Raw genomic sequence first — 27,042 nt, 5'->3', positions numbered from 1 at the left:
ACGAATACAACTATTTCTAGGTCATCTTGATCTAGAGTGAAAATCTTCTTTCATAGAATCGTTCGAAAACATCTAGATTATAGCCGGATCAAGCCTAAAACATAGAACTTGTAAGAACTAGTTACCATCGGGCATGCATTAAATATGTATAAAAGTAATCGTTGTTCTTATAAAATGTATTGCCAGCTTACCTAAATACATACAATTGTCTTATGCTTGCGTACTGCCAACCAAACACAATAAAATATGAAAGTACATATTCCTATACTGGGAAAGACCTTGTTGGATTCTTAAAAAAATAAAATCTGAAGAGAGATCACGCCGTATAACGTCGTGGGCAGGTTCGGATGCACCTGAGTATTTCACACCGCGCCTCGCTGGCGCCGACGTCGGCTAGTCTGCTCTACTCCGCGCTGGCGCACAGCGCTTAACTCTCACAGACCTGCCAATCCAAATAACATACCGTAAGCATTCTCATTTTCACGTATTTTCCCTTAAGTGAGCAAATCTATTCAAACCTGACATCATTAGATTAAAATTATTGATGTTGTTCGAATTCTATAGAAATAAAATTGTTATCTTTTTCACTGGTATAAGAACAATTAATAAGTTTTATTAAATTTGAATTCAACCTCTATCAATTCTGAGATATATTTTAGAGCTTTATCATGTATCACAAGTACTGCCATATCTGTATCTTCATCACTCCTTCCGCCCACTCGGTAAGCGGTGTCGTGGTCGTGGTCCATAATGGTATTAGCGCATTCCTCAACCTAGAGGCTAGACGTCCAACCATCGACTATCGACTCAGCGCCCACGCATGTAACAAGATGGCTGGCTTGCTTCAGGCTTCAATGCCGCCAATAGTAAGACGATTTCCGCTTTTATTCCCACATTTTCATTTCTCTCTCAGATAACTTACTTCCACGGTTCCGCTCGCGACATATTGTTTGTCTTACATAGGTTCAACCCTCGTGGGATAGCCCCTATAATATTGACTAGTGCCAGTTGCCCTCCCGGCATCGCTCGGGTAAAACCATAAATTGTACAACTAAACCTTCTTCAGGAGTCACACTATCCGTGCAGTAGTTTTTGAGTTTATCGCGAACAGAGAGACAGACGCGGTAAACGACTAAGTTTTATAATATTCGTATGTAAGGATACGGAAGTATGGATGCGAACTACTGTACAATCTGAGGCACTTAATAATTCCTAGATTGTTCATGGTTTACTATACAATTAACTGAGTTACTACAAAAAATCAACAGAAAGTTAATTTATCTGTCACGTACAATGATTAAAAAATGATACTTTATCGTCTTTATCTGTTCTTATCTATACATAGACCTGAACACAAAAAATCATATCTATTAATTACATTTATCATTTTGCAATGGCTACAGTGACAATATCCCAAGGAAAGCTGAGGGGAGGGATATGTAAAACTGAGAACGGATTCCAATATTATGAGTTTCTCGGCATCCCATATGCTAAACCTCCCATTGGGGAATTAAGATTTAAGGTACGTGACTATTGCAGTACTATATAATATTATAAAGTTATCGCAGGAAAATGCCTATTTTTAAAAGACAAGCGGTTGGTTTTCATTTTCCATTTTATTATCACGTATATTTGGTGGTTCTCAGAGCGTTTCGACCGCTGCGGCCGCGCTGTCATTACGATCCGTCAATTTTCTTGAAGAATTCTGAATAAATAAATGTATGAATTATTCATGAAATTAACACTACAGATTATTTATTTTAAACTCAGATGGTAAAACTAATTCTTATTTTTGTTAAAATATGAAACATTGAAATGACTCGCGACCGCAGCGGTCGAACCGCTCTGAAAAACACGCATTTATTATTAAGAGTTTTTTCCACGCGAGTCTACCTAACTATATAAATTTATTATCATTAACCTCACTAGAATATTAAAATTACAGAATCCTGAACCACCTGAGAAATGGGACCACGAAAGAGATGCCACATCTATTTCTGTTCAAAATATCGCGACTCAAGTGGACTTTGTAACCGGAAAAATAATAGGCAGTGAAGATTGTCTATATTTAAATGTTTATACTCCTAACTTAAATTCCAATCTACTTCCTGTTATTGTCTTTATACACGGAGGAGGTTTTATTCATGGCAATGGTACCATAAAAACTGAAAATGGACCCGATTTTTTAGTGGAACATAATGTTGTAGTAGTGACAATCAATTACAGATTAAATATATTTGGATTCATGTCTTTAGATATACCAGAAGCACCGGGAAATATGGGTCTAAAAGATCAACTAAAAGCCTTAAAATGGGTGAAAACTAATATTTCAAATTTTGGTGGTGACGTAAATAATATTACTTTAATGGGTATAAGTGCTGGCGCCGCATCTACAGAATATCTCATGTTATCTCCGCTTGCAAATGGACTGTTTCATAAAGCTATTATAAGGTCAGGTTCTGCTCTTAACCATTGGGCTATTAATTACGACATAGTAAAACTTACCACAAAAGTAGCTCAATTATTGGGGTACGAAGGAGCAATACAAGAAAGAAAAGCAATTTATGAATTTCTTAAAACTATACCCGAAACACAACTAATTGGAGCAAGTTTTCAAATTACTGAAACTAACGTGTCAAATAGAGTATATTTTGGCTTCGTGCCATGCATAGAAAAAAGTTTTGGTAACAATGATGAAATTCTAACAACAGATCCATACAAATTATTGGAAGAAGGAAATTTCAGCAAAATACCTGTTATGAGAGGGTTTTGTAATAAAGAAGGTTCTCTGATGGGGATGATGAAGCCTATTGCTATGAAAAATCTAATAGAAAAGAAAGACTTCATGTACCACTGGTCATACAATATAGATCCCGATGATAGAGAGAAATACAATAAAGAATTTAGTGAATCTTATTTGAATAATATCAAGCCTGATGACGAAGAGAATAAATTTGCCTAAGATTTCTTCACTGATTATGATTTCGTTGCTAGTATTTTGATAGCTAGTAAATTATCAGTAAACCATAAAGTCCCAGCCTATTTGTATAATTTTTCTTACGGTGGAAAATTAAATATGTTCAAAACGATGTATGGATTAATGAAGAATGGAGCAATTCACTTTGATGATTTTGCTTATATCTTCCGACATTATATGGCCAAATCAGACAGTAAAAAAGATTTTGAAGTAAGGAATAGAGTGACAAAGATGCTTACTGACTTTGCGAAAACTGGGTATGTAAAACAAATGAAATTTTATTCGCTTAAAAAAATAATAACATGAAGTTAGTATCAGGCTATGATTTATTGTACTAGGAAACTATATATATATAGGTACTATTTTATGTCAAAAAAGTTGCCCTCTCAAAAATGTCTCTGGTATCTATCATAGAGTGAAATCTATCTTTGTAAGATGACCAGATATATTCAGATTTACCTTTGTTTTTCAGAGATCCTACTCCTAATACTGACAATGCACCAAACTGGCCGGCTTACACTGCTGACTCTCCCACGCATCTCAACATTGACGCAGACTTCGCCATTGAAGCTGATTATGAACCCAAGAAAATTAGTGTTTTTGAAAACATTATCAGTAAATTCAAGCGTTTTTAATATCTAATTTTTTTGCGCATGTCATTACATGCGTAAAGACTAGAAGAACATATGAAAAAATACAGATTTCAGTATATTTTGGTGTATTGATTACAACTAGGTAAGTGCTAATTTGCAAAAATTGCATGACAGACTTTTTTTAACGATGTATTTAGTATGTTTTTTGGGATTTCTATGAGAGCGAAGCAGCAAGGCACTGCTCGTGAGGTATAAACAAGTTAATAACGAAACACCTTTTACAGTTTAGTAATTTAATTTAATCATTACATTGATAAATTACATAATTAATATTGATATTTAGACAAACTGACTATACAAACATACATTTTGAACTTATTATATTTGTGATGAAAATATTTATTATGTTTAATGTTTTTTGCTGTAGTAGGTGTCATATAATGACTTGAAGAAATGAGTTCTTTGCGGATACGGATCCTGCTGCATAGAGGGAGTCTCATCGATTACCAAATACTTCATTTCTTTGCCCATGGGCTCCCAATTCGTTGGAATAATCTCGTTTTTACCCTTTGTAGGCACGCTGAAATAGAAATAAAATAGTTTTTGAAGTTTAGTAAAAATATTGGTCGCCAAGGCGATCACTCCTTGGCGGCCCATTTCTCATATTAAATTGTACCAGTACATGGATACAGTGACTGATTACCATTACGAGTTTGATATATGTGTTTGGCAAACTTGAGCTTGAGGATGACATTACGTGCGGTTATTTTGTTTACTTTTAGGGGGAGGGTTTGATTAAAAGGTGAAGTAATACCTTGTAACGTTTCTTCATAGCCGTATTTCCTCATGGCTGAGGTTTGTGGTCATTATGTGGAATGAAACACACACAACAACTTTCTTGGAGTTGCACAATTAATGGAGTAGTTTGCCATTGCCTTCTCCATTTCACATACAAGTTAATAATCAACCAGTGTGCAGGTTTTACGCAGGTTTCCTCACGATGTTTTGCTTCACCGGAAGCAGGTTGTGGTCTATGACAACTACTATGTATAAGTCAGATTGGTATATAAACTCATGTGGCATGAGCAGGATTCCAACCTGAGACCTTTCGATCTACAGGCGGGCTTAACCATTACACCACCACCTAATAGTAAAGTTACTGTACTTACCCATATTTAGAGAAATTAGTCCACATCTCAATCATTCTCTCCCGCACTAGTTTATCGGTTTCGGTAATGTTCGCAGATTCCAAAATATCTGCCTTCACCAAGTAACCACCGTCATCTCCGTGACATGCTCCTTTGCGTTTAATGTTCATTTTTATTTTAACGTGATTCATATTACCATCATAAGCGAATTCATATAAATAGATTGATGGATTGTGTTCCACCATCCAAGAAGCAGCCGTGTATATCCCACCAATAAAATCGACGTCTGAGAAAAAGTCAATAGCAAAACCATCTGGTTCATTGAATTCGTTGTCTTTCTCATACAGGCTTGTAAATTTTTGAGAAATATCATTTGCTTTTGAAATATCAATTCCGAAATATTCATCTATGACTTCTATATAGTTCTTGTCATTAATTAGCTTTTTAAGAGGTGTACTAAATGGAATGGCATCCATAATGAGACCTTCTCGTGTACAGAATCCAGAAATAAAAGGAACTTTACTGTATTTACCCTCTTTTATTATAGTGTACGGTGATTTATCCAAAAATGCTTCCCAATCACCTGTTTTTTCTATAGTTGGTACAAAACCAAAAAAGATGCCACCTTGATGTTTTGTTTGTGTCATAAGCATTACCGTAACCTGTGCCAAATCTTTTGTTGACAATTCCATTAAATATTTTAGTAACTCTGTATCATCGTTAATTATTTGTCCCAATACTGCTGGTATTTTTCTTGTGTGTTCTCTCGCTTGGTCATTCAGAGACCAAGGCAGCAATGAAGAGCCTGACTGAGCAATAGCTTTTTGGAATAAACCTTTAGCCATGGGAGAAAGCATTAAATATTCAACCGATGCTCCACCAGCGCTAATGCCAAATATTGTTACGTTTGCAGGATCCCCACCGAATTTACTAATATTATTTTGTACCCACTTAAGAGCTTGAACTTGATCACGCAATCCCATATTACCAGTAGCTTCTTTTCTATCGAGGCACACAAAACCAAATACACCCAATCGGTAATTTATGGAGACAACGACCACGTTCTTCTTAATCAAGTATTCAGCTCCAAAAGCAGATACATCAGTACCGTTCCCAAATACAAATCCCCCTCCGTGAATATAAAACATCACAGGAAGCAGATCGCCTGGCGGCAATTTGGGAGTTGTAACATTGAGGTATAGGCAATCTTCGCTTCCAACTACAGAACCGGTAACCGCATCAAATTGGGCACAAATATCGCAATCCTTCGTAGCGTCTCGTACACCACTCCACGGTTCCGGTGGGACTGGAGCCTACAAAAAGGTAAATTAATCAACAACTTAAAACAATTTTACAATAAAGTCCAAAACAGTAATGCGTGGTCTTCCATGCGAAGAAATATGACTTTTATCCAGCTGTGATTATAGCTAATAATTTCTAATAAAACAAAAATTATGTAAATTAAAGTGTTATTGGACTTCTCACCGAAAACCTCAGTTCGCCAACAGGAGGCTTCGCATAAGGAATTGATTTGAATAAAGAATACCCGCCACAAATCTTTCCTTGCAGCTTCCCTTGCTCAATTTCCACAATAGGTCCCTCCATGATTCTCAAATACGACAACTGGAAAAGAGGTAAAGTAGAAACAATGTACTCCTATGTAAACAACGATCGACAGGAAATTCAGATGATCATCATTGATGATCAATTCATTGATCATGGTCATGAATCATAATATCTAGTCTAGTTAGGTCGTTTTTTAATATAATGAAATATGCATAACAACTTAGGTATTTTGCAGGTCGATTATTACATTTGCCTCACATACTCGTAGACATCTTGATGTAAGATATGATCTTTAAGATTATTGATAGAAGAATATGATAACTGATATCACAGCGAGTATATATTACAGGAGGCAGAATCACAATATTCTAATGGAGCCACTCTCATCAGCATATTATAACCATATATGTATTAATAACTTAAGCTTTGGTTTACAACTAATATAAAAACAATAGTAATATCACTGACACGCGAACGAAGTTGCGAACACCGATAATCATAGTAATGACAAGACCTTCATAGTGAATGTGACATTTTTTTATACCACTATTGTAAATTCAACAACTGACCTTGCGTTAAAAAATAAAAAAGCTCTTTGTACATTGAACTAAAATGATAAACGAATTGTCATGTTTATGTAGTACCTACATAAAGTGTTTACAGTTGGGTATTGGGTATTTTATCTAATCTAATAAATAGCGATTTATTTATTGAACGATCGTTACATCACAAACTACTCACCGACACGACGAATCCGCGCAGACTGAATTTAAGCGGCTGGCTTTTTGTTGTGTGTGTTGTTCTGCACCGGCAAAATGACTAAGTATAGAACAAGTACTAAAACTACATAATGATCTGAACAATCATCTAAGAATCCAACAATCTGCAGCTATTATTAGATTTTTATCTAAATTTGTAGTGATAAATAGAAAGTGTTTAACTTTGTTTGGTAATCATCGTAAATACTAAATAGATTTGAAAATCCTTACACTATATTAATATTCCAGATGGACTTATCACTACATAGTATTATAACATAACATAGGTATCAAAAACGAAGTCGCCCTCCGCGACTACTTGTTTCTCAGTTTTCTTCTTTGAAACCACACAACCGATTTCGATGTAGTTTCGCCACTTCTCCTTTTCGGGTGTGTTATTTGTTAACACGGTATCAGATTTTATTCAACTCACCTTCATCTGAAATGATTTTACGGCTACCTATCATTTCTACCTCTCTCTACAAAGTACCTATTTAATCGCATACAAACTAGTGAACTTAAACTGTCGCCCAGTGTGTAGATTTCCTCGCGATGTTTTCCTTCACCGGATGCAAGTGGTAGTCATAGATGTATTCAATAGTTGAATACATCTATGGTGGTGGTCTGTGAAGAGTACTTTCATCTCATGTGTAATACATGAGACAGAGTCAGATTGGTATTCAAACTCATGTGGTATGAGTGGGGTTCGAACATGGGACCTTTCGATCCAAAAGCGAATGGTTTTAACCAGTTTTCACTGTTTATTAACTCTTTATTCCCGAAGTACCTACATAGATCTCGTGCAAAGTCGAGCCGGCCGGGTCGTTAGTAAATAATAAATTAAATAATATAAATACTGTAGTAGACTCGGTTATCTAAACGCATCGTCTGCTCGGCCATCAAATCAGCGACCTTACGTGATGATAATAAACAAAAATAATAAATAAGTATAAACACAACGAGGCATAGGTATATCGATTTGCTACAAGAACACAGAATTATGTAAATAGGTATATTTTTTATTTTATTGTACTGTTAAAAAACTGTAAAATATTTGATAATATACCTACCTAGTATCGACTTGTTACAAGACTACAATAAATTAACCACATTTATTCAATTTTATCAATTTTCAATATGAGTGCAGTGACCGCACAGCCTCCGGACGAACACCTGTGTGGAACTTTTTTTTTGTTAACTCATGTTTGTGGTGAGATACGGATATGATGTGCCTAGGTACCTATTACCCAGGGAGACTTACCAAAGTAAAAAATCCTGCACGCACTGATAAAAACTTCGTCGGAAAACAAGTACAAACACGCATTCTATAATAATGAATGTAGTATAGGATAACTGCATTATTATAATGCGCGGGAAAATATTTAGTATAGTCATCAAACATTAAATTGCAACACAGCAGCTACCATAATCCGAAGACATCGTATCGCAGATGAAAATTCTGTAAACCAAAGACGAGTGCCAAATGCACAGATGAAAAAAGAAATCCATAGATTTATAAAAAAGGTATAAATTACTTGGATTTTTTTTCCTAATAATACAATTTTAAAATATCAATTCCAAACATGCTGGAGAGTCTAAATAAAAAATTTGATATTCGCACGGCAAAGAATGTATGATTAGATCTTTAAAACTACGCAACAGATTTTGAGGTTTATTAAATAGATAGTAAGTATGATTTCTGACGAAGGTTTAGGTGTGTAATTTATTATTGCTTTACCTGAGCGAAGCCGAGAAGGGCCGCTAGTACAATATACAGTTCACGATTTGAGAGCTTGCCAACGTGGTGCCAACTAAGCATTTTTACGAAGAAAGAAGATATCCATATCTAAATAGTTTATTGTTTAAGGAGCATAATTAGAACGTGTCGCTTACTAAAATCTCGGCAAAGACTGTGCAGCGAGATAACCGGATGCGCACCTGTGCGCGCCGTGAGAACCGACCACAATCTTACACTGCACCTCACATTGGGCGAGACGTCTGTCACTATCACTACCCTGGTCCTGAAATGTTCAGATCTCAGTTGTCAAAATCAAAGGTGAAGTGCTAAAATGTTATTTCAAGTCAAACCACAGACAGAAAAACTCTTAAACTAATCTCAAATTTTCAACTAGGGAAAGCCAATATTAAGGTGTATGCCGGAGGTAGGTAGGGTTATATATATATATATATATATATATATGTGAGCCAATTTCACACAATAATTTATCTTCAATGTGGAAACTGTAGTTTCTCTTTTATATACCTTTACGTTTATTATATTATTATATTTTATATATTACGTTTATTATATTTTATATACTATAAATTTCTCTTTTATATAGACTTACCTATAAAATTAATTTAAAAATGACGATGGTTAATCTTGTGCTTGTTAGACCATGCATGTGCATGGTCTAACAAGCACAAGTAAATCAACTTGCCCAATGTAAAGCATCCCTACTTGTCTACAATCCTTGCTGTGCTGTACGTAGGGGCAATCCATTATCGACCTAATTACATGCAGTTAGGGTTCATGGTTCGTTGTGGTTGTGCACTTTTGAGGTTAGAATCTGTAGTTGTGCTCTGTTTGTTGTGTTATTTTGTACGCTTTGAACATCCGCGTAAGGCTATTATCGCAACTTTTGATGTAGTGTTACCATAAAATGTTATATCGTTCGTCTATTGTCAAACACCATTATTTAGATAGTTAGTAGTATAGAAATTATCCATTGTTTTCGGTATACATAAGAAAATCTATATTTAAAAAAATGTGAATGGAATATTTTAACATTTAACATTTTGATAAATATTGTGTAGGATTTTCTTGTAGAATCCATGTAGTACACCGGACGCCGGGTGAGCTGACAGCTATATTTTTTTTCTTTTTATCATATATCTACATTTAGGTACTCCACTGCTTCATAGATTTCCTAAGCGCCATTAGGTATGCGCATTATTTTAGCGCCTGAAGCGACCAGACTGCATTAAATGCTATACAAAACTGGTTTATTCCGAATTTGGCAGCTGAAATTATTTTTTTGGAAACCATTGTCACCCTATACGTCGCACACGTGAGATGTTTGCGAAATTTGGATCCCATTCGGGCGTGTGAATGTGAACCCTGCCAACCTTTTTATGTTTTTCCTCGCGTACAAAAACTTTATATCGTCCATTGAATTATGTTTAAGAATCCTTTTAATTCACGGCGAAAATTAAATTTATCCCACGTTCGATGGATAAATTGGTCGCCACATGGATTTACCTCGGTAACGCGGTAAATAAACAAAAAGACTCATAACATGATAAAAACATATCAATGTAAGTAGGTAAGGTACAAACAACACCGACATTAAAAAAATGTGTTGCTGGGTGGGAAACTTTTTGTGTGCTTTGCATTATTATATATATACCATACCAGATATGTACTGAGCTCGCATGCTGTCCTTATGCTTCTCGCAGATGCACGGTGATAAAGAAGCAAATGCACCAACAAATTGGTCGAGCTTCATACATCGTCCACTCAATTTACTCGTACATAATAATATTTACTACTAGCTTTTTCCCGCGGCCCCGCCCGCGTCGATTTCTCTGCCAAAGCGGAATAGACACTATTTTTATACAAACTTTCATCCCCATTATAATATATTGGGGGATGTTTTATCTACATTGATACCAAATTTCTTCAAAATGGTTCCAGAGGTTTAGCCGTGAAAGTGAACAGAAAGACAGATAGACTGACTTTCGGATTTATAATATTAGTATGAATTATGCTCAGGAATATTGAATAAACCTTCTTGGTCGGCGCCGTGACCAGCGCTGGAATGCGCCCCGGCGCCGGCGAGTCTCAAACACACCTGCGCGCGCACACACAATCGAATGGACACCCACACGCTGCCGCAATCACAGCGGAATAAGGCCGCTGCCTATCCTCAGATTTATGAGGCATCTAGAAAACAATATTGTGGGGCAATTTGAAATTGCAGCAATCGATAAGTTTCTTTTCATATTACTTAAAATATGAAAAGAAACTTATCGATTTGCTTGTATGCTATATTGATATGCTAGTTTTATTAGACCTAACCTATCTAACTTAGATCAAAGCTAGTTGCTCAAACGTAAACTGTAACCACACCTAAGATGTTAAACAGAGTGGTTATAATGGCTTCCTTACGATTAGTTTGTAACAATAAATTCAACTAGGAACTAAGATTCAACAAATTCGCTGACTTGGCCACGTTGTAAATATAATGGAGATCATGCAGTGTAAAGAGAGGGCCGACGATTCGGTGTAGGAGCGGTGGGTCATTGTGCAGGCAAGCTGGTGACGACTTGTAGGCGCGGGACCGGAGAAGATGACTTGTATTGGATTATGGAAGCCAATGAAAGACGAAATTAAAAGTATTAATTATTTATTTCAAGTTGAAAGGTGTGTGTATGACGCTTAGTTAAGCCAAGGGCCGGTAAGTACTTATATAACTCGGACTTCGATAATAAAGACTTATTGTTTTATACATAAACAAACTGTATGAAAGGGATAGACTCCTGCAATTAAAGGGAGAGACACATTTATTTTTGTTTATTCCAACGTGTTCTCGTGTTGGAGGCCAAGACTCATTTTGGATGACTGAGCACGAATAATAAATAAGTAAGCTCTATGAGCGAGTTGTCGGGCCTTAGTCCATATACTATTCGTGGCCATCATCGTGGCGAGTCGAAGTAACGTCAAACTGTTAATCGATATTGTACCTATGTAGGTACCAACAGCAAGCGCAAGCTTGAAGTTCAGCAGCAGCTTCTACGTCAAATTGAACCTTTGATTTAAAAATTTAAAAAATGTATGTGTAAACTTTCTTTTTTCTTTACCTAATAAATTTAATATCTTAGTTCCTATTTCCATATTATTTTTACTTCATGAATTTGATGCCAGCTATATAATGCCGAACAAAAGAAGTTTGTACCTATGTAGGCTTTTATTTACCGCAATGAACACTATATAGCGAATCCGTCAAAGTTCGGACTGTATTGCGAACACAGAATAAATATTACAATTCAATTAATCGCGATAGCCGGCATGAGTCGTTATTTTAGACTTATAACGCCATCTATCTAAAAGTTGCACATACTCAACTATGCTGATATAAAATGATTTTTTTTATGTGATTCAGCTACTCGTCAATAGATGTCGTTTATTTATTATAATACTACCATTATATTATAAAACTTACTAAAAATTCATAAATAATAATTGAAATAATTATAAATCACAATAGAAAAAACATACGATAACTACGATGATAATTGGTGCGATAAATTTAATTTTCTTTTAAATTATTTCGATAATACTTGCAACACTGTGAACACATGGATTTTACGAAACGTCAAAAGTTCATTTGGCCGGCGCCCGAAGAAGTCCGAATATTCTAGACATAGGATCTGATTTCCCGGCTTCAATTGTTTTGTAGAATTAACTGTTCAATACAGCAAACAATATGTCCGGAGCTTTGAAAAAGATTATTCCACTTTTGGACCGCGTTCTTATCAAAAGAGCAGAAGCTGTAACCAAAACTGCTGGTGGTATCGTCATTCCAGAGAAGGCACAGTCGAAGGTACTTCATGGAGAAGTAGTCGCTGTTGGCACAGGTACCAGAAAAGAAAACGGCGAATTTATTCCAGTCCTAGTCAAAGTCGGAGACAAGGTTCTCTTACCTGAATACGGCGGCACCAAAGTATCCTTGGATAATGATGAGAAGGAATACCATCTGTTCAGGGAATCTGACATTCTGGCCAAGATCGACAACTGAATAGATATAGTACAACCTAATTTTAATATGGATGGTTCAGTTTTTAGTTATTAGAAGTTGTAGTGAATGAACATGATATGATTGTGTAATAATTGGATGTTGATGCATTGAGTTATCTGTTGCATTTCTTATTATAATATTGTTACTAAAAACTTGGTGTATTATTTTCAGTGACCTATCATTCCATTGTCATCCAAGTTCTTATGTAGATTGGTGCCCGCAATGTTGAAGCAGAATCAATTTCATAATACTTTATCACCAGTCATTATATTATGCTCAGTATTATATTATCGTCTTATCATACTGTTTTGTATGTAGGTACCTATCTCATAGTAACTAAAGTTCAGTTCAGATGCTGTTATCATTCCCCACATTGACATAACCTCAAAATAATAGGCAGAATTTAGCTCTCATATTATTTACTGCCTTCAAGTTTAGAGAGAGAATATCAAAATAAAATATTTTAAGCAAAATTTATTCACCTACAAATAACTTAAAACTAATTTGTTAAGAACATAACAATATAAATTAGGCAAGTTAGGTTATGTAGTTATTAAATACTTTGCTAATAAATAATTCTGCAGATATGCCGAATTTTCTTTATTCATGAGCAAAAGCAGTTTAATCTTGCTATTTTTTCTATAATATAAAGTGCTATAGTGACAAAACAATATTTAGCTTAAAGTACATACATATGTTTTGAATTTATTATGAATAATTATGGGCAAGCCTACAGTATTCAGATAGGCAATTTATTTAAATGAAATTAAAAACATGTCAAATACTAGAGGCATAAACACAACTGCTTTAGAGGCATATAAACTTTTAATAAATATTATGGAACTGCAGCAGTTAAAATGTAACTAAGTAGGTACATTATAAACATAACATCGATCTTAAATGGTGCCTTTAAAATTACAATTTTGTAAATGTATGATTCTCACAACCTTATGCAAGATCTTAAGCAGTAAAATATGCCTTATCTAAATATCAATCAAAACTTTGATTTCTTTTCTTATCTGCTAGCTCCATTGTTTTCTCATTTCACAATCTCATTAAATACATACTGATATTTATTAAAATTTAAAGTATTCAGTGCATATTTAATTCAAATGTACAATCATAATGAAAATTATTTTGCCTATACATAGAATAATAAATAAAATATAAATAATTAGGTACATATAAAATACTTTTCATTTGAAGCAGAATTACTAGTACTTAATTTTAATCTATTATTAAATATGTATTTGTAAAAAAATCTAAAACAACTAATTAATCACAATACTGACTTTAAATGAATAGGGATTTGTAACTTTAAAAAATAAAAAGGTACATACAAATGGCATTTCAATGTAATTTACATATAACTATTGCAAAGATATGGCTGTACGTCTCACTGCAGCTGACAAAGCTGGGTTTGGATCTGGTGGCTCTGTCAACAGTTGTACTGTGATCCAACATCCATCCTCATTCGACTGACGTAATGCTTCCATGGTGGCCTGGACTCTCTGCCCATCTTCAAAAGTAGCCGCAGCCCTCACAGGCTCCTTCACCCAGTCCATTTGCTCTTTCACAGGTAAAAAAGCCTCTTTTAGCGCGCTTATCATTTTACAAAGTCCTTTCACATATGGTTTTGGCACCACACTAGAAGCGCAACTTAAATCTTCAACATCTACATAAATAACTTCTTCTTTGTCATGAGGTCTTTTCCCTTCATCTTCTAAATTCGTTTTTGAATGAGTTTTGTGCAGTTTCCCATGCAAGTCTCCTCCTCTTACTACCATGTAACCTCTTTTGCTGCACACATAGATTTCTTGGTTGAAACAAGGCCCAGGCAAATGGTTGCTCACTGTGGCAGTCACTAACAACCCCTTGTCCATTTGTAATTGAAATGTACAAAAGTCTGGTGCAGTTATTTTTCTAATACCATTTACTTTTGAAGTCTCTTCAACAAATGTTCTCAATACACCATGGACTTTTACAACTTTTTGACCTGTGAGATATGATACCAAGTCGATTACATGGCTACCAACCAAAGTGAGTGACCCACCTCCCATTGTGTCATCACATAACCAATTATAACTTTCGCCCAGTAATGGTCCCATTTGTACTCTCACATCTATTAAGGTCAACTCTTCTGGATCACCTAGATATCCTTCTTGTATACTTTTCCTCATATGACTGAAAGCTGGCAAGAATCTGAGGGAATGATTTATTATAGATATCAAAGTGGGATAATACTGAGCCGCTCGTACCATTTTCAGAGCTTCAGCCTGGCAAAGTCCTGCAGGTTTATCACAAACTACATGTTTTCCTATGCCAAGAGCTTTCACAGATATTTGGGCGTGTAAATTTGGTGCGCACACAATAAACACAAGATTGACATTTTTCTTCAGAAGAACATCATCTATTTTATTAGTGAAAAATGGGATCTTCAACTCCTTTGCTGCTGCTTCAGCTTCTTGCAAGGTTACTCCCCATATCGCTTCAACGGAAAATCCTTTTTCTCTAAGAAATGGCACCAATACTTTGGCTATAGCACCTGTACCAAAGACGCCAATGCCTGGCAACATATTTTAATAAAATTTTCGCTGCATAAAGTAGTAAGACCCCTAATTTAATTGCAAGTTTCATATACTGTCATTAGAGAACAACATTTAAACAGAGCAATAAATTATTATAAGTGTATGTATATATTGAGAAAAAACCTCCAATTATGGAAAGTATGGAAACGACAACAAACAAGCAAGAAATGACAAGACAGTGACATTTTTAAATTTTGTTTTTGCATCTATCTTTAAAGCAAATAGACAATCTTTAGTATGCCTGAGGCAGCTAGTGATTCTCGGTGAGCACAGAAAATAAGGCATATTACGCTCAGCACAGATGGCGCTACTGGTACAACTAAGGTACACAAACATTGCCAATGGAGGCAAAAAGCGCCAATTTTCAATATTGTTGCAGATTTACGACCAAAAATACCTTTTACGCAATCGTGGTGCGAGTTTAAAGGTAATTAGTGGATTATCCTGAAAATAATAACACTATTTTAGGTTATGTTCTGCATTATTTGGTCAACTGTGGTCATAAACTAATATAAACTTGATTTTGACTGAAGATCTTACCTGTATGAAGTCCATATTTTAATAAGTCTTCACGTGTGAAGTGTTCCGAACTTCTTTTCGACCGTTTACTGGCTCGAAAATTTTACAGCGTGAGGCGTATCCCATAGTTTTAAAAGTTTTTTATCTTATGGAAAACGATTTTTCCCAATATTTTGGCTTCCGAATATGCATTGTTGTATATTTTCACAAACGAATGCTTACATAATGAAAGGATTAAGAAAGTACTCTAAAATAAACGTTTTAATCGACATAGCAAAAGGCGGCAAAGCTTTTGTGTACCTAACATACAGTGCTGTACTTTGGCGGGATAAATGTGCAGTAATACTCCCTTTTTCCGCTCTTGACAGCGTCTTTCAGTTGCAGAGACCATGGAATCTATGGAATTAGTAGGTACTACACGGAGTACCCATGGATTTAATAAGTACTTCGTACAACGGAGTATGTAGGTAGATACTCCGTTTGTCATAGAATTAGTAGTAATTCCATGGTTCCTACTAATTCCATGGCAGAAACATATTGCAAAGTGAGTAGGAATGGGAGAAAAGAATACACCAATCCAGCTTTGGGGGTTGTTTTTCATTGTAGCACAAATTAAACAATATTTTAAATACTTGGTATCTTACGTCCTATATGTCTTTAAAAGAACTAAACTAACTAAACGATTACAACGTTAAGGTCGTGAGTGGTTATGAATAAATCTAAGAAATAATTGTAGTTTTTTTTAAATTAGGTATTTTCAATCAGGGTTTTACTTTCATAATATTTGTAGTATTATTGTAAGTGGAACAAAGAATAATATTTGTTGAGAAAACATGCGGCTCTTCCTCCGTTCCACACTGGCTTGTTGGATGGCGCTAAAACGAAAAGCGTTAAATTCAATGCTCTGATATCTTCCACCTGGACAATGTAGGGCTGCCAAAAACATTAACCAAATACGTAAGTATGCATTATATTATGTCTTTATTCCTTACGGGGTAGACAGAGTTGCAAGACTCGAAAGCCACGTTGAACTAGATAGTGGGTTTATAAATCAGCAATTTTGTCTGTTTTTAACCCCCGTCGGCAGTTTGAATGGAGTTACCTATAAGCTTAACGTGGCTATGTATCTGTTTAACTGTCCGTATCGTGGATTTTCATCTTTTTTTTATTTTGAAAGATAATTCAATCGAGTATGTTCTTAGCTATGTTATCTGGAAGATGTGTTTCATTTTTTATGCTGGTTCTTCATATGCTATTTAGTTATGTTGCTGCTGACATACCTATTCATTAAATGTGGTTTAGCGACCATTTTATAATTGATGTTTCACTTGTAACTATTTATTTGTGTAATCTTAATAATTTTCATAAATATCTTAACGTTTGACAAAAAATAAATTCTAATTGAAATCTGAAATAAATTATTATTATATTATTATTATCAATAGGTACCATTATAGTTATTCACCTAGGTACTTGCATTACTATCAATGAAAAAATCCATTTATTTTTTGATTATTATGAAAGTTCTTGGACATTTCAGGGGCCATTAGCGCTCCTTGCGATTCACTTATGTGTGCCTTTTTTATTTATTTATATTCTTCTTTATTTCGTATATTCTTCTTTATTTCGTATGAAGTAAATCATATTGCCAAAATCAGAGGAAACAATGTATATTTCATAAGTTTGACAACCCTACGTGTTTCTTATTTCCAGCAACAACAATCCGCCCAACCTCAAGCGCTGTACTCGATCTCGTTCACAAATTAGAAATGACTAATGTGTCTACGGATATACTCACTATTAAAATTAAATACTGACATTCTAAATCCACGATTCTAATACATTTATCCTCTAGCAAGATATTTTTGCAGGCAGTGATTTTTGTTACTAAAGCGACTAATCTTCTTGTTAGTTTCTTACACTTGACGACTTTACAAATTATTTCGGTGCGTATATTTACTTTTAAACTTTCCCATTCCATAATTAATCGACAGGTATTAAACGCGTACACACCTTTTTTATTTCCCAGACGTTTCGGACCTAGTTACAAGTTACGGTCCGAAACATCTGGGAAATAAAAAAGGTACCTATGCGCTCGTTTCTGTCGTTTAATATATAAGGTACTATATGTATAGTATTAGGTACTCTTGGGACAAAATCTTCTCATGATCAATTTTCTTCATGTCTATTGAGTAAGTACGACACTTCTTTATTAGGTTAGGTATTTATTCTTTATTAGGTTTGGTAGTTTTGTGTGGTGGGAAGAAAATACAGGAGAAAATTTTCTCCTGTATTTTCTTACTAAATAAGTTTATATATTACTAGCTTTTGCCCGCGGCTTCGCCGTGTGTTCGCGTGAATTTCGTATATATGATTCAAATTCGCATTTTTTCTCATCTTTAGTTCAATTTCCTGTTCCCCGCTGCGTGTCTCGTCCCGCAAACTTGTCCAATCTCGCTTCCTGCTATGTAATGTAGATATCCCGCACCGTTTCCTACATATAATGCCATCATGTTTTTCGCAATATGTCCCGTCCCGTTTCCCACTACGTGTCTCCTTCATTTCCCGCTCCGACTCCCACTCCCGCTTTCTGCAACGCGTGCCGGCCGTCCCATTTTCCATGACGTTTTACGTCCCAGTCTTTTTTTTCGGATTATCAAAATCAATCAAAATCAAATCATTTATTCAGAAATTAGACCTTCAGAGGCACTTTTCACATCATATTCTAAATTAAATGATGTTTACCAAAGCTACAAACTACTAGCATTTCGGAACGACCACTGCTGAGAAGAAATGCCGAAAGAAACTCATTCAAACAGTGTTGGTCCCTATTATGCCAGAAGGGCTTACCATTTTTTAAATATAAATTTATCTATAATTTTTTATCAGTAATATAACAATCTAAGTACACAATAAAGTACATGGTCAAAAGGTATACTGAAACATATTATGATTGTGATCATCAGCACTTGATCGCGAAGCTCAACCACAATAGAGGGAACCTCCCGACCCGATCCACGACGCCGCCACCGGTTTGACCATTTGAGTGTGAATGACATACTCGATCTCCATAATCTAACATAATAGATACCTATGTTACTTTCAGACACTTGAAGATAACAAGTAAATGTCAAAATATATGCAATAAACATGTCAAGAACATATATACATAATTATATAAAGGTAAGATCAAGTGTGAGAGGTAGAAGTTTTAGGAAGGGTCCAAGTTTTTTAATCATTTAAATAGTCGCTCATTGTGTAATAAGCATTAGCCATCAAAGCATTTTTATTATATAATTTAAATTTTGGCATTGGCAAGTTAATAGCCCCCTACAGGGAGTTTATTGAACAATTTTACACTTTGATCCACGAAAGACCGCCTAACCTAATTAAGTCGGAATCTGTTCATACAAAGTTTATGCCTATTACGAGTTACACTTTATTACACTGTTAACATTGCTCAATGTTTTATACAGATGTAAGTCAGATTTAACAAAAATAAGTACGTCCAAGATGTACTGAGATGCAGTCTTAATATTTATCGATTTGAATAATTCTCGCAAGGAATCCCGTGGCTTAAGCCCATAAATAAAACGAATTGCTGGTTTCTGTAAAACAATTTTTTTCCTATATCTTGCTACTATTACGTTATAAATTTTAATACTAATTCAAAATAAAAATGCCTATAGCAATCTCGGGTAATGTAGTTGAAAATTGATACCTTCTAATTATATCTATATCAGACTTTCATCGATAAAAAAATTGTTTATATTCTGTTTACACCTTTCTACAAAATTTTAAATTATTTTATTTTAATTTTCCTACAGGACCCTCTTCATTTTCCGGGATGAAATGTCTATGACATGTTAACCCGGGATTCCGAGGAATTTTTGATAATTTAGTTTTTTAATTATCCTACGGGAACCTGATTATTTACCGGGATGATGTGTATCTAAGATGTTAACCCGGTATATAAGGTTCAGTAGATTTCGAGTGATGCGCGTTCAGACAGACAGACAGACTGACAAAAATTTCCAGAACTATATTTTCGTCATCTATATCAGTAACTAAGTATATTCCATGAAGAATTAAAAAATATATCCAATGTACAAATTTGGCTTTTCTTCAATTTTATTACATGTATTTATTGATGATAACTAGCGGTCCGTTCCGGCTTTGCTCGGGTAAAAACATAGTAAATTATACACCTAAACCTTCCTCAGGAATCACACTATCTATTGATGAAAACTGCATGAAAATCCGTAATTTTTGAGTTTATCGCGAACAGACAGACAGGCAGACGCGGTAGAGGACTTCGTGTTATAATAAGTAAGGATACAAAAGAAAATTTTCTCCTGTATTTTCTTACTACAGTCGCGTTGCGGGTATCCGAACATAATCTATTCGTTTCGAAACGTTGAGAGAGGGCTGGTAGCACGTGTAGAAGTCAAAGTCGTCACAGAAAGTATTAAGTGTCGCGGAAGTGAGCGGCACCCTGTCACTTTTTCTTTAATTTTTTCTTTGAAGGCGCTAATTGCTTTACGGTTTTGGTTGCACAAACTGATTCTTGATATAATTTTACAAACAAGTACTTTTTATAAAAATAGGAAATAGGCAGAACAAGATTGTATGGCCCCGATATAGGCTGAAGTGCGGTGCCCATCACCGCCTCAGCCTTTATAGGTACAATTTACTGCCTCTATCAAGGTGATGAAGAAGCGGTGGTGGTGTAATAGTTAAGACGCCCGCCTGTGGATCGAAAGGTCCCAGGTTCGAATCCTACTCGTGCCACATGAGTTTGTACACCAATCTGACTCATGTATAGTAGTTCTCATCGACCACCACTTGCTTCCAGTGAAGGAAAACATCGTGAGGAAACCTGCACACTGGTTGATCTTATTAACTTGTGTGTGAAATGGAGAAGGCAATGGCAAACCACACCATTAATAATGCTAAGAAAGTTGTTGTGTGTGTTTCATTCCACGTAATAACCACGACCCTCAGCCATGAGGAATACGACTACGAAGAAGTGAAGATCAAGATGAATCAAGGTATCTTTTTCGAATCCTCGTCTTGCAATAAATAACTATCATCCTTAAAAAAAATATTATGTAGGCTTTAATGCCACATGTGATTTACTATATAGGGCAAACTCTTATCGAACTTGTATAACCTTCCATAAATAGGCTAGATAGAATACAGGTAATTTAAAAATATAGCCTAGACTATCTACAAACATAAACTCAGCTTGTATAAGTACATACAATGCTATTGACAGAAAAAGACTACCCATGCCATGGTTTATATAAATTACAATAACGTACAGATAAATCACATCACGCAATGTGCCTAAACTGTCCACATAAACACTTAGGCTTACTTTAAGTATTCTAATACTTAATTTTGCATACATAACTAATTTTAAACTATTTTTTCTCAAAAATTAAAAATCACTTTGTCTTAAAAAATACTTTGTCCCTTATACATATGGACTCTATATATTACATATAATGTACATATTACATCTTTCCATTTCTATTGGTCAAAATGGCATCAAATAACCTTAGTAGCTTTTGCCTGCGGTTGCACCCGCGTGAATTTCCCACGGGAACATTATTTTTCCGGTATGAAAGGTAGGTACTTCTATATCCTTCTCCGTAATTCAAATCACATGTATGTAAAATTTCAAGAGAATTGGTTGAGTAGATACAGCGTGAAGAGGTAACAAAAAAACTTATTTTCGCATTTAAAATATTTTTTATAATTATATTAGTTGGGGTAGTTGATATTCACATGACATATCTGTTCACTAGCGATTTTAAAATCTGGATAATCCTGGATTGGATTGCAGGGAGGGGCAATCCAAAGCGCCGCCCAACAACCCACTACACCGCCTTGCGCCCGCGCATTTCATACGTCCACCACCAATCCTATAGTTCAGATAGTTACCAATGCTACTATTAAATTGTAATGTGCGTGTAAATCAAATTATTAAAAAAATATTAATCCGTTTTAAATTTTAAAATGAGAATAAAAGATACGTCGAATAAAACTAGACCATGAGAAAATTATAGACAACCAGTGATGTGATGAAGTGATATTTTTTTGTTACGTGAATTAAAATGCCAAGAAAACGAGTCATTAAATCTCCCCCAGTCGAAAAACGGTCAGATGATGCTGATGACGATGACTTCTTCTTTGACGATTCTCAATCTAGCTCTGGTGAGTATATGTAGCTATATCTACATTTAAATAAATTTGGCGAAATCAGCAAATTACAGTACGTTAATCCAAAAGTAAATTAAATTTCAGCAGAAAAATTTAAATTCTAGCAGAAAAAGGCAGGGGATTGGAATGTAGTAAGTCACAGTGACAGTTGCTCCTTTTGGAAATGAATGATAAATTACAGTTCACGTCCAAATTCACTTATGGCTCGTCCATGGTCTGAATTTAAAGATGTGCATAACACTTCTACAAATGCACTAAACGTAATATATGTTCGGAGTCAGAGTGAATGTATTTTATTATTTTTATTGCAAAAATGCAATGAAACAAAAAAAAAAGTACATGTACGAGTTACGAAGTGACTACAAACGTCTACGGTTTGCTACAATAGCGCTACGGCTATGTAGACCCTTTTTCTCCTCTACGCACCTAGCGCAGAGGAGAAAACATGAATTCATGTTTTATTCGCCTAAAACATATCACTTTTAGTCATTAAATCTGTATGTTAACAAAACCCATTTCCTCATGAATACATAAAGTTGCGAAGTTGACATTCAATTCGTCAGATGGCTTGTTAATTTTATCAGGTACCTATGCACAAGTAAGTCTTTTGGGATTACAGATGGGAATCAAAACCTATTTTGAAGGCTAAAGTTTATATTTGGCCAAGGCTAAAGGCCATCTAAAAACGGTTTTCGTTGAACTAAAATAATGATTGCTTTTGGTCATGAAACTACAAATAAGACGTTATTTATTACAAATTAAATTAACCAGTCATGTCGAGGCAAATTGATATTTTTCCGGATGAAAAAAATTCCATTCCGTCTCCGTAATACAAATCAATATATGTATAAAAACAAAAATATTGAAGACAGGGGTAGTTAAAGATTTGGTTGAACAAACAAACTTTCTTTCTTTCATTTGGCGTAGTTGGGATAAAGCTGCCGGAGCCGTCGGCTTTCGGCTAAATGTAACTAAACAAAACTTGTATCAAAATCTCTCTTTATTCTTATTTATAGATATTACTCGATATTGTATTCAAATTTACACTTATATTAGGCTTGCTAATAAATTTAAAGTAATGCGGGTAATTTGGATGGTTGTTGTAGGTCGAAGCACACACGAGCCACAACACAGAAATGCGGCTAACGCACGGGAAAGAGCTAGAATGCGTGTACTTTCGAAGGCATTTTGCAGGTAACAAAACATACTTATTCAGTACTTATTCCTTACAGTACAGTCGTATCCAATTAGCTGAAGTTGGCTTTCTTGGCAATATTAATGGAGTGGGTGGTTTGCCATTACCTTCTCACAGTAAACTTACCTTTTAACACAGTAGATGACTAGAGACTGTAGGTTTTCATCACCAGAGGCAAGTAGTGGTATATGAAAAATAATGTAAGTATATGAGTCAGATTGGTATATAAACTCATGTGGCACGAATAAGATCCGGACCTGGAACCTGAAAGGTTCTGTCAAGTTATGTCAAGAAGTTTAAACTCTAGGCCCCTGTGTTGAGATCTCTCTCTTTTTTGCGAGCTCCCGTTTGTATTCCCGGCTGAGAGACCCGAGGTCCGCACAAAAAAACTTTTAATTTCCAGATTTGATATCGCAACAATTTTTTTTCGTGGAAGGTTCCCCCCTTTCCTTCACGCCTTTTTATGCCAAGTCACTTCGTATGAGAAATGTGTCTCAAATATACCTAAAGGCACTTTAAGATTCTTCATTTTTGCAGACTGAAGACGACCCTGCCCTGGGTCCCGGCAGACACGAAGCTGTCCAAACTGGACACTCTACGGCTGGCTGCGTCCTACATCGCTCACCTGCGAGCCTTGCTGCACGAGCCGAGGTCTGCGCATACGCCGCCGCACCCGCTTAGCTTGGTAATGTTCATTATTTCTTTATCTACGGTAATGTTGCTTACTGTTCGACTATTTTCATTTCTCTAAACTGACCAAACTGGACAATACGGATGGATGCGTCCTTAACTGCAGCCATTGGTGCACCAGCCAAGGTCTGCGCACAGGCCGCCTTTGTAATGTAGGTAATTGTTATCACACTGTCCAGCTAACTAGTACGTATAGAGAAGTAAGATATTAAATCTCCAAGCTGACCAAACTATACACTTTGCGGCTGGCTGCGTACATAGGTATCGCTCATCTACGGTCATTTGCTTTACAAACCGAGATCTACGCACACGCTACCTATACTACTAGCCTAACTTCGTAAAATCTGTATTTTTGATTATTTTCTGAAGGTGCAAATCTCTGGAATTCTATTTGTATTTTTTTTCTATTTTTATATAATTAGTTTGTTGCGCTTTCTCTTATTTTGTTGGCAATTATTTCGCCATTTTTATATGACGCTCCCACGGTAACGGGATATTATCCATGGTTAACCGAGGAAAATGGCAATTTTTGTGTTTCTCTCAACATTGATAATGTTTATAGAATAGGCAAAGGCTTGCTATAAAAAACCTAGTTTATTTTGACTCTTATTTAACATAGCATACACAAACAACTAATTAATCATGCCACAAAGCAATTATCAGTCACTCAGTACATAACATGATAATTTAAAAAGGCACCGCCCATGTGTCGCACGACATCGCCATCTAATTGTTCACAATTTATCCCCTGTCACACTTGTCATCCAGTTAATTCCCCGAGCCACGAGTCGACCGCAATGAATCAGTTTGCCAAACGCAAGCGCAGCCACGAACTGTCATCGATGGCTTATGAGCACGTTCCACGAAGGTTCGCCTATCACGTCTTTGATTGATAGCGGGGTTAACACTTCAATTTGAAACTCGAAGGCGTGTTGAAGATGCCTCGTTTTCGCGTTCATGCGGTTCTGTCCAAGTGCCCAACCATATTATTATTTGAGTTTTAAAAATTAGGAAATAAATCAAAATGTAGGTATATGGGTGCGCCTATCTTTCTTTTTCCCGGAGTCTATCAAATGAATAGATAAAATGAATCATACCTACAATTAGTTTGGTATAAAAAAATACCTATATTCATCATCATATTGGCATTATTTACTAACATATATAGATATCCTTTGAACAACGACAGATACCTAAACCTATAACTTTTTGTAATTATGAACTTGAATTCTTCGTCGATACTTAGTAACCAAATTTCAAACCTCGTGTGTGTCCTAGCTTGTTGCCATTTAAAAAAAAAATTAAGAGTCACTTGGAATCCTTTCCTAAACATAAACAAGTGTAAAACCAACTGGAGAAATAGAAACAAAAAGGTTACATCAACAAACTGCTCAATCTTAACACGAGCTGACCAAAAGTTTGCAGCTGTTCAAATTATAAATAAAGTTTACGCCCGGACGTAAAACGCGTTTATTGTTTCACTGCATCTTTTGTCTTTGCATGATTAAAATACGAGCTACTCGTGAGTAGGTAAGAAAATAAAAAAGGACAGGACATACCTATACATATTTCAAAATATCAGCCGCATTATCTCAGTAACTTAGCAGTTACTTGGCTAGCGCCAACGAGCAAGGCAAAAGCAATTTCAAAAAGATATAAAAACTTTTTTATATATTATTTCATTCTTATATCAATTTATTTGAGAAAGAGATAAAATATAATTTGTAAAATAACAGGGTCGAGTCGAGCGAGACCCCACATGTGTTCGCCAAAGGGCCAAATCTGTTTATTTGGACATAAAAAGTGCGGTCAAATCGTATACATTACGAGTATACATCGCGATAAATGGATATCTTCACACATGAACGCATTGGGGGGTCTATGGGACAATTCAGATATAGGTACACTATACTGATTTTATTTTATATTCTATTTTAACTAATTAAATAGTACCTAAAAGAAGAAAACCTACGTAATTACTCACAAACACAAGTGCTGTGATGGATATCAAATTGAAGAATCTTACCTTCGGAGCCCATAAGTAAAAAAAAAATTTCGCTTCATCCTAAAATCCATTGTGGTGGTTGGAAAATACCTAGGTTGTGAATGATCCTGACACCTGACACCTGATGCAGCGTCATAACTACTAAACTATGACATACGAAAATAGTCTTGGCAAAAATAGTTCAGCCTGATAATCAGCCTAAAAATAAGCATTGTCTAATAACATATAAAAATGTAAGTAAGATCTGAAACATCTTATGTGGAACTCCAAGATATCAGCACTATAAAATACGGAATCAACCCTCCGTCCATGACCACAGTCGTTGATCTTTTTAGTTTTATTTATTCATTTGTATATTTAAATATTATAGTTTAAATATAAAACTTATAAACAGGAAACTAAGTACAAAGGTACTCTTATTTTATTAAGTTGTCTAAGTGAAATCACCTAATATTATTTTTTCAGGGCTGGCCCTTTGCATTTCAACATGGTGGTAGCATCAGTTGCTCCATATCTCAAAGATGGAATGTGAACCCGGCGAATGACAACAGCCGTTGTGAAATTCAGCAACGAGAGATGCCTAATGAAAAATGCAATGAAAACTATACACAGGATTACTGCGAAAATGACTATGAAGAACGGTGCTATGATGATCTAACGAATGAGGGCTGCGGTCAAGTGCAATATTACAACTATGGTTACAAAGATAATAATTATTGCGATCAGAGAACTTATTCTAATATGTAAATTATATTGCATTGGACAGAATCTATCCAATTTAGTTTGGAGTCTTGGGTGATATACATTTGCGAGCAATATCGAATTGATATAGGTATATTTAATTAATGTACAAATTTTAAAAAACAAAAGGATTTCAATTACTTACTTGACCAATGATCTTGAATTCACATGCCAAAGATATTCCTAAAATTAAAAGCTTGTTCAACTTATTAACGTACCTATGTATGTTTTAT

General features: G+C 35.3%; 5 protein-coding genes across 9 annotated transcripts; 3 read left to right on the top strand and 2 right to left on the bottom strand.

The window, feature by feature from the left end:
* The first annotated feature begins 662 nt into the window (after positions 1-662).
* Positions 663-3,688, top strand: LOC128672855 (juvenile hormone esterase-like). The gene is made up of 4 exons (XM_053750322.2): positions 663-866; positions 1,404-1,522; positions 1,946-3,234; positions 3,450-3,688. Coding segments are annotated over exons 1-3 (1,137 nt in total). The 5' UTR covers positions 663-865; the 3' UTR covers positions 2,963-3,234; positions 3,450-3,688.
* Positions 3,689-3,846: 158 nt separating this feature from the next.
* On the bottom strand, positions 3,847-8,949 carry LOC128672853 (esterase E4). Of its 5 annotated transcripts, XM_064436189.1 has the most exons (6): positions 8,781-8,949; positions 8,304-8,501; positions 7,026-7,086; positions 6,204-6,341; positions 4,740-6,031; positions 3,847-4,150 (listed from the first exon to the last, which is right to left on the bottom strand). In XM_064436189.1, exons 4-6 carry the CDS (start codon positions 6,321-6,323, stop codon positions 3,979-3,981), a joined length of 1,584 nt encoding a protein of 527 aa, XP_064292259.1. In that variant the 5' UTR covers positions 6,324-6,341; positions 7,026-7,086; positions 8,304-8,501; positions 8,781-8,949; the 3' UTR covers positions 3,847-3,978. The 5 variants fall into 5 exon arrangements, with proteins under 5 accessions (XP_064292259.1, XP_053606295.1, XP_053606293.1 ...); XM_053750320.2 differs by lacking the exon at positions 8,304-8,501 and having other exon boundaries at positions 8,781-8,905; XM_053750318.2 differs by lacking the exons at positions 7,026-7,086; positions 8,304-8,501 and having other exon boundaries at positions 8,781-8,946.
* A 3,461-nt stretch (positions 8,950-12,410) lies between these two features.
* LOC128672857 (uncharacterized protein) lies at positions 12,411-12,995 on the top strand. Its single transcript, XM_053750324.2, has one exon. It carries the CDS (start codon positions 12,532-12,534, stop codon positions 12,841-12,843), a length of 312 nt encoding a protein of 103 aa, XP_053606299.1. The 5' UTR covers positions 12,411-12,531; the 3' UTR covers positions 12,844-12,995.
* Positions 12,432-15,606, bottom strand: LOC128672854 (glucose-fructose oxidoreductase domain-containing protein 1-like). The gene has a single exon (XM_053750321.2). The coding sequence runs from the start codon at positions 15,417-15,419 to the stop codon at positions 14,214-14,216; it is 1,206 nt and encodes a 401-aa protein (XP_053606296.1). The 5' UTR covers positions 15,420-15,606; the 3' UTR covers positions 12,432-14,213.
* A 6,229-nt stretch (positions 15,607-21,835) lies between these two features.
* On the top strand, positions 21,836-27,026 carry LOC128672935 (neurogenin-3-like). Its single transcript, XM_053750474.2, has 4 exons — positions 21,836-22,172; positions 23,285-23,372; positions 23,911-24,058; positions 26,534-27,026. The coding sequence occupies exons 1-4, from the start codon at positions 22,073-22,075 to the stop codon at positions 26,813-26,815; spliced, it is 618 nt and encodes a 205-aa protein (XP_053606449.1). The 5' UTR covers positions 21,836-22,072; the 3' UTR covers positions 26,816-27,026.
* Positions 27,027-27,042: the final 16 nt, after the last annotated feature.

The sequence above is a fragment of the Plodia interpunctella genome, chromosome 10 (assembly GCF_027563975.2).
Source record: "Plodia interpunctella isolate USDA-ARS_2022_Savannah chromosome 10, ilPloInte3.2, whole genome shotgun sequence".
In the NCBI taxonomy this organism is placed as follows: domain Eukaryota; kingdom Metazoa; phylum Arthropoda; class Insecta; order Lepidoptera; family Pyralidae; genus Plodia; species Plodia interpunctella.
This window is presented reverse-complemented; position numbering and strand designations above follow the sequence as displayed.